The sequence below is a fragment of the Leopardus geoffroyi genome, chromosome A2 (assembly GCF_018350155.1).
Source record: "Leopardus geoffroyi isolate Oge1 chromosome A2, O.geoffroyi_Oge1_pat1.0, whole genome shotgun sequence".
NCBI lineage: Eukaryota > Metazoa > Chordata > Mammalia > Carnivora > Felidae > Leopardus > Leopardus geoffroyi.
In genome coordinates, this window is record NC_059331.1 from 145,481,880 (window position 1) to 145,494,166 (window position 12,287).

At 40.2% G+C, this 12,287-nt stretch overlaps 1 protein-coding gene across 2 annotated transcripts in view; it reads left to right on the top strand.

The window, feature by feature from the left end:
- The window catches only part of CALU (calumenin), a 30,906-nt gene extending 18,857 nt beyond the window's left edge, over nucleotides 1–12,049 (top strand). For both annotated transcript variants that reach the window (XM_045495559.1, XM_045495560.1), the window contains exons 4-7: nucleotides 1,297–1,463; nucleotides 2,851–2,911; nucleotides 7,957–8,156; nucleotides 9,648–12,049. In XM_045495559.1, the coding sequence (XP_045351515.1) occupies nucleotides 1,297–1,463; nucleotides 2,851–2,911; nucleotides 7,957–8,156; nucleotides 9,648–9,752 (533 nt within the window). In that variant the 3' untranslated portion in view covers nucleotides 9,753–12,049. The remainder of the gene's footprint in view (nucleotides 1–1,296; nucleotides 1,464–2,850; nucleotides 2,912–7,956; nucleotides 8,157–9,647) is intronic.
- Nucleotides 12,050–12,287: the final 238 nt, after the last annotated feature.

Below are 12,287 nucleotides of genomic sequence, written 5' to 3' on the forward strand. Positions count from 1 at the left end.
ATGTTATTGTTAAAGGGGCCTTGTGGGTTTTTTTATAAAACTAGTGCCATATCTTTCTTTATTTAAGCAATATGCTCTAGGAACAGTTGCTTCGTAGCTTGATTGTGGTGTCTTTTACATTTCATGATATCTTCACATGCTTGCTTTTGGTCCACACAGCAGATTGAAAAGGTTTTTTTGTCCATTTATTTTGGGCTTTTTCCTACAGATAACTCCTTCAACTTAAACTGAATTTCATTCTTCTAGAGACTAAATAGCTACTGCTTATATAGTTCAACATCATAACAGATGGATAGGTCCAGAAACAGTTTGGTTGTAATCTAATGTTTACTTTTTGTAACAGCTGTATTGAGGTATAATTGGCATATATAGGACACTGCACATATTTAAAATGCACAATTGATGAGTTTTGACATAGGTATATACCAATGAACCCATTCTTACAATCAAGATAAACGAACTTATCCATCACCCGAAAAAATTTCCTCATGTCCCTTCATAATCCTGCTTACCTTCCCTATCCCCTATCCCTAGGCAACCTCTGACCTGTTTTGCGTAACTCTAGTTTTACATCCTAGAATCTTACATCAATGAGGGAGAGGGGTGGCAAACGGTACCTGTAATTCATGGTAGATAATCTGAGTTGGCTGAAAAAACTGAAGTGTGACTTTTCAAACGGTAATAATTCTGTTGCTTGAATCAAAGTGACCTTAATATGAGATAGAAAACCTTTGATATCTAGCTTCTCGGTGGGAGTCGAATCTTTAATAAAAATAGCAATAGCTAACATTTATTGAAAGCCAGCTATATGCCAGGCACTATTCTCAGCACTTAGATTTATTTGCTCGTTTACCCTCATAGCAGTCCTATGAGACAGGCACCATTATTACCTCCATTTAGATTGAAGCACAGTTACTTGTCCACAGTCACACAGCTAGGAGTGGTAGAGTTAGGATTCAAACCCAGATAGTATGATTTTAAAACTACCACTGCCTCTCAGATATAACTAGAAAGCTGGAACCCTCTAGTAGCCTTAACACCAAAAATAGTGAAGCAGTACCTAGGTTAGCCAAGGAGCCAGGGTTCCATGTTGGATGGCAAACATTTACATTCAACTTGGACCTGACTTTGATGACCAAAACTGAATGTTTTCGCACTGTTAACAATTTTACCTGTGTAATCAGGTTGTTTCTTCATTGCTTGGTTTATCCTTCTTGGAAATTGATTCCTCAGCCCATACATTTTCATGTTTTGTGGAAGTCTGTTAAAATTTGACCTAAATGTTTTGTTTTCTAGATGATCCAGACCCTGATGATGGTTTTAACTATAAACAAATGATGGTTAGAGATGAGCGGAGATTTAAGATGGCAGACAAGGATGGAGACCTTATTGCCACAAAGGAAGAATTCACAGCTTTCCTGCACCCTGAGGAATATGATTACATGAAAGACATAGTAGTACAGGTTGGTGGAGAACAGTGATTCTCAGCAGAAACTCAGTTTCTCTTTTTGGGAGAATGACTTATTTGGGAGAATGACTTATTTAAGTAAGCTCTAAGCTCCAGGGTAGGGCTTGAACTCAGTGACCCCGAGATCAAGAATCCCGTGCTGTAATGACTGAGCCAGCCAGGTGCCCCAGGAAAATCCTTTTTTTTTTTTTTTTTTTTTTTTTTTAATGTTTGTTTATTATTTTGAAGAGACCGAGAGTGAGCAGGAGAGGGACAGAGAGAGAAGGAGACACAGAATCTGAAGCAAGCTCTGAGCTGTTAGCACAGAGCCCAATGTGAGGCGCGAACCCACAATCCTCAAGATCATGACCTGAGCTGAAGTTGGACGCTTAATGGACTGAGCCACCGAGGCGCCCTAGGAATATCCTATTTTTAAAAATATCTCATAACCGGGACACCTAGGTGGCTTAGTCAGTTAAGCATCCAGTTTCGGCTCAGGTCACGATCTCACGGTTGGTGAGTTTGAGCCCTGTATGGGGTTCTCTGCTGTCAGTGCGAAGCCCACTTTGGATCTTCTATTCCCCTTTCTCTCTGCCCCTTCACCACTCAACGTCTCTCCCTCCCTCCCTCCCTCCCTCCCTCCCTCCCTCCCTCTCTCTCTCTCTCTCTCTCTCTCTTTCTTTCTCTCTCTCTCTCTCTCTTTCTCTCTCTCTCTCTCTCAAAAGTAAACATTAAAACAAAATCCCATAACCAGTGATCAGACACGACTGAAGAATTGTCACAGAAGGCAGTTACCAATAAAACATAAACTGTAGACTTTATAGTTTTGTAAACATAAAACAGACTACATAGTTACAGACCTACGGGTCATATCTGTTAGAATGACTTCATGACTAGGGCTACTCCACATCATTATCGGCTTGGTGGGATAGGTCATTATTAAATAATGCCAGTGTTCCTCCAAGAAGATTCATAATTATTTAGGGTTGAAGCATAAAAAATAGTTAATGTTTTACCATTTTTTCGGCTAGAAAAACAGCAACTTCCTATGCTTTAACCATACCCACACATGTACATGTTTGTTTTTAAAATTTTTTTTAATGTTTATTATTTTTGAGAGAGAGACAGAGTGTGAGTGGGTGAGCACAGAGAGGGAGGGAGACATAGAATCCGAAGCAGGTTCCACGCTCCAGGCTGTCAGCACAGAGCCTGATGTGGGGCTCGAACTCATGAACTGTGAAGTCATGATCTGAGCCAAAGTCAGATGCTTTAACCGACTAAGCCGCTCCCATGCCCCTAACCATACCCACATGTTCATGTGTGTTTTTAATGAATGATAAATGCCTAAACTAATTCATCCAGATACTAACTTTAATAGTCTCTTCTTACTCTCTTTTGTCCAGGAAACAATGGAGGATATAGATAAGAATGCTGATGGTTTCATTGACCTGGAAGAGTATATTGGTAAGTCTGTTTCTCCTGTTTTTCCTAGAGGAAGCTGAGAAGTTGTGGAAGTGTGTTTGCCCATAGAAATAATTTACCCCTGGGTAGCTTCGCCGGTTGAGATTCTGACTTTTGATTTTGGCTCAGGTCATGATCTTACCATAGTGAGATTGAGCCCTGCATCGGGCTCTGTGCTGGGTATGGAACCTGCTTGAGATTCTCTCTCCCTCTCCCTCTGCCCCTCCCTGTGCACACCCACAGGTCTGAGCTCTCTCTTTCTCTCTCAAAATAAACAGGGGCGCCTGGGTGGCTCAGTCAGTTAAGTGTCTGACTTAGGCTCAGGTCATGATCTCACAACTCGTGAGTTTGAGCCCAACATCAGTCTCTGTGCTGACAGCTCAGAGCCTGGAGCCTGCTTCAGATTCTCTGTCCCTCTCTCTGTCTGCCCCTTCCCCGCTCATTATGTTCTGTCAAGAATAAACATTTTTTATGTTTTTTATATTTGAGAGAGAGAGAGACAGAGTGTGAGCAGGGGAGGGGCAGAGAGATGGAGACAGAATCTGAAGCAGGCTCCAAGCTGTCAGCACAGAGCCCAACATAGGGCTCAAACTCACAACCATGCCGAAGTCGGTGGCCCAAGGGAATGAGCCACCCAGGCACCCCTCAAGAATACACATTTTTTAAAAATTAAAAAAAAATTGTCTTAAATGAAATAAATTTTTTTAATGCAAATTTAAAAATAATTGGGGGTGCCCGGGTGGCTCAGTCAGTTGAGCGTCCTACTTCAGCTCAGGTCATGATCTCACAGTTGGGGGTTCGAGTCCTGCATCAGGCTCTCTGCATTCAGTGTGGAGTCTCCCCTTCAGATCCTCTGTCCCCCAACTTTACTCCTCCCCTGCTTGCTTGCTTGCTCTCTCTCTCAAAAATAAACATTAAAAAAAATAATTTACCCCATGGGTCAACTCTTAGCACATCATTATGCCAGACCAGCATGAGGAATAGTGGGTCATGATAAAGTGTCTGTAGCAGCACTGTCCAATCAAAATGTAAATGTGAGCCACATGATATATTTTTACTTTAAAAAAAAATTTTTTTTTAATGTTTATTTTTGAGAGACAGAGCACGAGTAGGGGAGGGGCAGAGAGAGGGAGATACAAATCCGAAGCAGGTTCCAGGCTCTGAGCTGTCAGCACAGAGCCTGAAGTGGGCTCGAACCCATGAACCGCGAGATTGTGACCTGAGCCAAAGTCGGCACTTAACCGACTGAGCCACCCAGGTGCCCCGTATTTTACTTTTCTAATAGCTACATCAAAAGTTTTTTTTTAGGGATTCCTGGGTGGCTCATTCAGTTAAGCATCCAGCTCTTGGTTTTGGCTCAATCAGGTCATGATCTCATAGCTCCTGAGTTGGACCCCTGGGTCAGGCTCTGCGCTAACGGTGTGAAGCCTACTTGGGATTCTCTCTCCCTCTTTCTCCGCCCCTCCTCCGCTGGTGTGCGCGTTCTCTCTCAAACTTAAAAAAATTTTTTAGCATGATTAGTTTTAATATATTTTATTTAACCTAGTTATCTAAATTACTTTCATCATGTTATCAATATAAATTATTAAGAGTTTTTTTCATACTGTTTGCAGAAGCATCTTTTATACTTACAGCACATCTCTGATCAGACCAGCCATAGTTGAAGTCCTTGATAGCTCCATGTGGCCAGTGGCTGCCATATTGGATAGCACTGATACAGTGCATTCCAGATGCCCATGGAATTGACAGTAAAGAGTTGTAGGGAGCCTAAACTGGTGTTAGGAAACCCAAGAGAAGAATATAGGGGATAGGATAAGAGATCAGTGGGTGACTAAGGGACCCCAAGTTGCCGATTTCTCTTAGAGTATTTCCTCCTTTCTACGATAGTCTGTTTGTATTTTCTGTCTAGATCCTCTGTTCCCTTTTTTTTCCACCTGTCCCTTGAATTGAGCAAGTTACTTTTCTCAGATTTTATCTAATTATACTTGCTCTTTATATTTAGGGTTATTTCCATTGAATTACTCCCTGAATATTTACTATTCTTCAAAGACTCAGTGATGTGTTCTGAGTTTTTTTAGAGAAAAAGGAATGAGCAGTGGAAGATCCATCCTTCCTTCCTTCCTTCCTTCCTTCCTTCCTTCTTTCTTTCCAAAATGATTCTTTTTAGTGGAGTTCATCAGCACAGAGGAAGTAAATGTCTGGCTGCATTTACTGAGAGTGCTTCAAAGTTGACTGTTTCTACTTTTAAATATTTTATCTTTTCATTCCTGGCTTTTGCCATTTTATCACTATTGCTAAAACTGAGGAACTCATTTGAACCTCCAGAGGAGAGGAATTAAGTTTTATAACTGGTAAGTACCATCATTTATCAAGCATCGAGGTCAAATAAGGAGATATTTCTACCTCTCCATCACACATATCCAAGGGCAGAGGAATTGTATTTTGAAACTGTTAAACCAAGTGTGTGTGTGTGTGTGTGTGTGTGTGTGTGTGTATTTCTTTTGCAAACCATCAACTAACATAAACACTTACACCAGGGATGCTGGACTTTGTAAACCTAAAAGTCCCCAAACAATATCTTCTAGTTTCTAGGGATATGCTAGTTTCTGCCCTGTTGAGGAGAGAGATCATAAACAAATGGTCAGTGCCTCTTACATTTAGCATTAATAAGAAGTTCCCAGAGTTATGCTGTTGAATTTTTTATTTAAACTTGTTGTAGAACATTGCAAACATGTACAAAATTAGAATTCCATGTACCTATGCCCAGCCCTAACAGCCGTCTACTCATGGCCGATCCCTTCACATCTGTAACCAATCCATTTCCTTACTTTTTTTATTATTTTGAAGTAAATTCCAATCATCATCTCATTTCATCTCTAAGCATTGCATTATGTATCCTAAGAACATTTTAACGTAATCTCAAAAAAATTAATTCTAGTATCATTATACAGATTAAATCCTTTTTAAATAGAAATTTAAATACTGTTATTTTTATCCTTACTCATCTATCTTTGAAATGCACTTACATTACATTGTATATTCTAGTTTCTATTAAAAGGATGTCTTTTGGGGGACCTGCGTGAATCAGTTGATTAAGCATCCGACTTCGGCTCAGGTCGTGATCTCATGGTTCATGAGTTTGAGCCCCACGTTGGGCTCGGTGCTGAAAGGACCTTGCTTTGGATTCTGTCTTCCTCTCTCTCTGACCCACCCCTGCTCATACTATCTCTCTCAAAAATAAACAAACATTAAAAAAAAATATTTAAAAAAAGTATGTCTTTTAAGCACACATTTATTTCCTCTGTAATTCAGAATTTCCCCATATGTGTACTATGAAAGGTCTCGACCCACAGGACAGCTAAGGCAGGGCACTGGCCCGGTGGATCATACAAATATTACATTTTCTGAATGTGCTGTAGCATAGAAAAAAACAGGCAAGTCCTGTCCTGAGGTACTCCTCCTTTGTTTAAAACAGAAGTAGTTCGGGGTGCCTGGGTGGCTCAGTCGGTTAAGCGTCCGACTTCGGCTCAGGTCATGATCTCACCGTCTGTGGGTTCAAGCCCCGCGTCGGGCTCTGTGCTGACTGCTCAGAGCCTGGAGCCTGTTTCAGATTCTGTGTCTCCCTCTCTCTCTGACCCTCCCCTGTTCATGCTCTGTCTCTCTCTGTCTCAAAAATAAACGTTAAAAAAATTAAAAAAAAAAACAAAACAGAAGTAGTTCTACTCTTAGCCCTCAGGTTCAGGAAAATGACAGTACCAACTGTCAGGTGACAATAATACATTTTAGTAATGAGTTCATCCTTTATTCAAGGGAAAACAGCCTATAGACTGGGGGTCGTTGTGCCCAACAAGCAGTGGAGCACTCTCTTTTCCCAAGGGATTTTGGGCAAGAGCCGAGTTTTATAGAGCATTAGAAGCAGCAGCGTAGAAACAGCATGACTGGCTAGCAGGTCCTATTTTCTAGGGTCAGGTAAAGTAGCTGAATCTGAGTTGGAGGATTGTGATTGGTGTATGTTAAATTTCCTTGGCAGTATGGTGTTTCCTCTAAGTGCAGGCTAACTTGTGTTCAGATTTGTGACTTGGGCCGTCTCCATTTTGTGGGTTCCTACGTATAAAACCTTTACCACAACTAAATACCTTTGCTTAGAACTGCTGGAAACCATTTAGGCGTACATAAGGTATGCTCCCATACCTTGCATACAGTGCACATACACTGATGTATATACCTCAGGAATCTTCAGACTTTTTCATTCACATAAGTCTAAAAAAATTTTGACAACAGTATTTTATTGCACATTTTAAAATTGGTATCTTTAAATAGCTGTAAAGAAGAATCTCTGTTGGTTGTAAATACTGAATTTCAAAGTACCTTAACTCTTAAATCTAGTAAAATTCAGGTATACAATAACAACTTCTTAGCCACCAGCATTCATAGAAGTAATTTGAACAAACTGGCTTTAGAAGATAATAGTAAATTCAGATTTGGACTGAGTATTCAGTAATACCAAAAAATTGATTTTGTGAAACATGATAATGACATTATGGCTATATAAGAACATACCCATTATTTTTAGAAGTAGGTTCTTAAAAAAAAAATGTTCTGAAATATACTTAGTAATTGGTAGACAGTTTGGGCTTCTAGTCTACACTTCTCAAGTTTTCTTGAGAATTTAAAATAGCACCTTTCTAATACCAATAGTCAGGTTTAACTAGTTACCTTGGATTGAAAAGGAATGTAGGAAACAACTATCTTTTGAAAGTTAGCCTTTATCTTTCTGGATGTTAGTCATCTCCCTTTATTTTTTTTAATTTTTAAGGGCTAAGGATTCTTTTTGGACTCACTAACTCAAAATCAACAGCTGGAAATACTCTTAAAGGTCATTAGTTAAACCTCAGGAAAATGCCTTGCTTTCTCAGGCCTCTCTGACCTATAAAATAGCCTTGTAACTGCTACTACGTTCCAGATGGGGGAAAAGTTAAGCCAGATTAGCATGTGGCAGTCTTGGGAAAAATACTCACCTTTTGTATTATGTATGTCTATGTACGTAGGTGACATGTACAGCCATGATGGAAATGCTGATGAGCCAGAATGGGTAAAGACAGAAAGAGAACAATTTGTTGAGTTTCGAGATAAGAACCGTGATGGGAAGATGGACAAGGAAGAGACCAAAGACTGGATCCTCCCCTCAGACTATGATCATGCAGAGGCGGAAGCCAGGCACCTAGTGTATGAATCAGACCAGAACAAGGTAAGTCTGGCCAGGCCCAAACAACCTAGCAGTGATCAAAGTCTGTTTCTAGGGGATTACCTAAAACATTCCTGTTGAGGTACATAGAGCATGTAAGGTCTTAATTAGTCTAAGTCTGCTGCAAATCTTAAGTTGGCGATTGAAAACTTACAGGGCAGTGCTAGCTATCTGATCTCATTTTAGAAATCCCTTTGCCCAGTGTTCACACCATTGGAGGCATTTGGCTTCAGCAAAGAGCCTCTGTACGTAGCCTTGTGCCCAGCGTGCTTCATCTCTTACCTTTGGATCCCCAGGAAATTTTCCCTAATTTTTTTTTCCCCATTATTTCCTTTGTTCTTTATCATAGGCTCATTTTCCCTACTCAAAGTTGGTCATCTCCCTCTTTTTTTTTATTTTTATTTTTTTTTATTTAAACAAAAATTTTTTTTATTAATGTTTATTTTTGAGAGAGACAGAGCTCAAGAGGGGAAGGGCCAGAGACAGAGGGAGACACAGAATCTGAAGCAGGCTCCAGGCTCCGAGCTATCAGCACAGAGCCCAATGCAGGGCTCAGTCACGAACCGTGAGATCATGACCTGAGCCGAAGTTGGACGCTCAACCGACTGAACCACTCAGGCACCCTGATCATTTCCTTCTTAAATATGCTTTTTAAAACTAAATTCTTAGTAGTTACGTTGTAAATCAGCTTTTCTCTGGAGCCTGTTAAAATTGTCCTCAATCAATTATCTGAGGCATTTGGTTCATTAAAAGAGTGGTATTATCACTAAGCCCTGTCACCTTTTCAGCAATATGAATGCTTTGCTTAGAGTGAGCTGAAAGTCAATCTAAAGACAGGGGCGGGGTTTGCATTCTGAATATTTCTCCTGTCTAAGCCTGTCTTCTGTTTCAAATGCAGTGTTTTATCATCAAGCCTTTTTAAGGGTCGGTCTGTTTTGAGTTCTTGCTTCAGTCACTTAAAGTAGCCAAGTGCTGTGTCCTGACTGAGCTATGTGAGAAAAAGAAACTCGTAAGGTCAAATCTTGGGAATCTGGCTTACATAATGTTTGAGATGAGTGTCTCAGCCTTCATTTGGGGTTATGTCTGGAATCTGATTGGTGGCTACAGTGTAGTGGGGGTGAGGACTATGTAAGGATGTTAGCAGATTTCATTGTTCCTGTGAGGCAGTGACTTGATTCACTTTATTTTACCCAGTTCTTCCTATCTCTTACCTATACCTAGAAGATGTCCCACATCTTGCTTGACATATCTCTAGCATTAAGTTATTGAGCTATATTATTTCCATTCTTCCAGTTTTAACTTAATAAGAAAAGTGTATTAATTGTTGCTTTCTTCCCTCTGTATGTGGAAGGGGTCAGGGATGAGGGTTGAGTTCCCATTTAATTTAGTGGAATTAGAATCTCAAATCCTAACCCCTTTTGTTCTATAGCAGTGTTTCTAAATTTGAAATGGGAAATCTGTTTTGCCGCAATTCACTCTTCTCTCTGGTTTCAGGATGGCAAGCTTACCAAGGAGGAGATTGTTGACAAGTATGATTTATTTGTGGGCAGCCAGGCCACAGATTTTGGTGAGGCCTTAGTACGACACGATGAGTTCTGAGCTGCAGACAGAAGAACCTGCATTTCTTCAAAAGTAATTTATTTTTACAGCTTCTGGTTTCACATGAAATTGTTTGCGCTACTGAGACTGTTATTACAGACTTTTTTTAAGACCTGAAAAGGCGTAATGAAAACGATCCCGTCCCCATTCCTCCTCCTCTTTGAGGGACTGGAGGGAACCGTGCTTCTGAGGAACAACTCTAATTAGTACACTTGTGTTTGTAGATTTACACTTTGTATTATGTATAACATGGTGTGTTTATTTTTGTATTTGTTCTCTGGTTGGGAGTATGATATGAAGGATCAACATCCTCAACTCACGCTTGTAGGCAAATATTAGCCCTTCACTCTTTCTCAACCCTTGCCATATAATTTTTATAATTCTGACTTAACTAATTTTTTAAAGCCTGAGATCAATAAGAAATGTTTAGGAGAGAGAAAAGGGAAAAAAAAAAATGCCCCACAATTAATATTTAGAGAACACTTAACCTTGCCTGTTGAAAGTATGTTTTATAAGTAGTAGGGGCCACATAGTCCATTCAGTTGCTATAGGTCCAGCAATTGATCGTGGCATTATCTGGGCAAGGACAGATCCCTGTGCTGTCAGGAAGCTTGGCTCGACTTGATTTTGTTCATTTTTTTTTCTTCCCAGTAGGACTAGCTGTTTGCTAATTTTGCTGGGCACAGCTGTGGTGGGAAGAGTTAGGGCCAGTGTCTTGAAAATCAAGTAGTGAGTGTGATCTCTTTACAGAGTTATACATAGAAACAGCTGGAAAATTAAGGGAAAAATACAAGTGTTTTCAGGGCACTTTTTTCTGGGTGTGCGTCTGTTGAAGTGCTCAAGACTGTCTTGCCTATTGAATCACTGTAAGTGCCCCATTCAGCTCCTATCTCCCCAGGTGTTCTGGGAATTAATCTTGCTTTCACTGCAGTCAAATTGTATTCCTTTCCAATTATGTCATTGAAAGTGCCTTTAACAAGAGAAATGATCACTGAATGAGGGTTCTGTTAAGAAACCCTAAAATAGATTATTTGGACCCCCTTATATGAAATGAAGCTTACAACCTCCCAATGTATTGGGGATTTTTTTTTTTTTTTCTTTCCTTTCTTTTTCAGACAGTGGTTAAATAGCAGTATTAGTTAGGAGCTTGGTTGCAGTGTTCTTATCTTGTGGGCTGGTTTCCAAAAACCACATGCTGCTGAATTTACCAGGGATCCTCATACCTCAGAATGCTAACCACTTACTACCAGGCCTATTTCTGTGTCAGCTGAAGAGCTTGAACTCAGACTCAAAGATGAGAGGGCCTACATAGAGGACTCTTTGGTTTGAGGACCATTGCTCAACCTTCTTGCCTTTGACCCAACACTCCCTTTGCCCCCATTTCCCCTTCTCCCCACTGCCCCCAAAAAGTTTATCATGGATCAGCAGATTGCCAATCCTTGTCAAAGAGGGACATTGTAGAAAGAGCTGAAGAAGCCACCTTCTGTTCCCAACACACTTTGCCCATATTTTATGTAACACGAACTCTGTCTTTTTTGGTCCCTTTCTTACAGATGGACCTCTTTTGAGAAGAAGAATTGTATTCCAAACTTTTTTAGCCCTCAGGTTATTAAGATAAATATATGTATATCTAACCTTTATTATTTCATATATCTTTATGGATAATACATTCAGGTGGTGCTGGGTGATTATTATAATCTGAACCTAGGTGTATCCTTTGGTCTTCCATGATCATGTTGAGGTGGACTACTTGGCCTGGTAAAATGCCGGATTATCATGTAACTTCATCCTGGCCTTTGCATTGAGCTCTTGAGAGTAGATAAACTCTTTTAAAGTTTAACCCCAGCATAGGGGAGTGGAAATCTCTGCTCTCCAGATTCCCCATTTTTACTGTTAAGATCAGAGATAATAATGTCAACTGGGATTAAAGAGAGCACATGAGTTGTGTGGCAAGACAGCCTCACAGCTCACTAGGTACAGAGAACCCAGGCCTTAATGTTAAAGTTACTCACTTAGAAAGCAAACCTTCATATGCTAAAATGGCAACTTCTGGATGCTGGGTGCTCAGCAGCAAGTGTTATACTCTAATCTCTAATGATCCCCCTGGATTATCTTTTTGGTTTAAGTCAAGCCTGAGGCTGGTGAACAGTGGCTACACACCCACATTGTGTGTTCTGTGAATGCTAGCTCTCTTGGATTTGGATACTGGTTATTTTTTATAGAGTGTAAACCAAGTTTTATATTCTCTAATGCAAACAGGTACCTATCTGTTTCTAAATAAAACTGTTTACATTCGTTGTGGGGTACATATGTCCTTTATTCTTTTAAGAAGTGGAACTCTTGCTTAGTATTACAGGTGCTATAAAATGTCAAAGAAAAGGAGGTCTCCTAGAGGTTTACTCTACTCCCTCCCATCCCAGATAAGTTCTGCCTTCTCCCAGATTAATTACTCCTTTCTTAATTCTGAAATCTTCTGTCATCCTTCTCACTACAGCTGTACCCCTTCTCTGCTTTCCTTAGGCTGTATAACTGGAG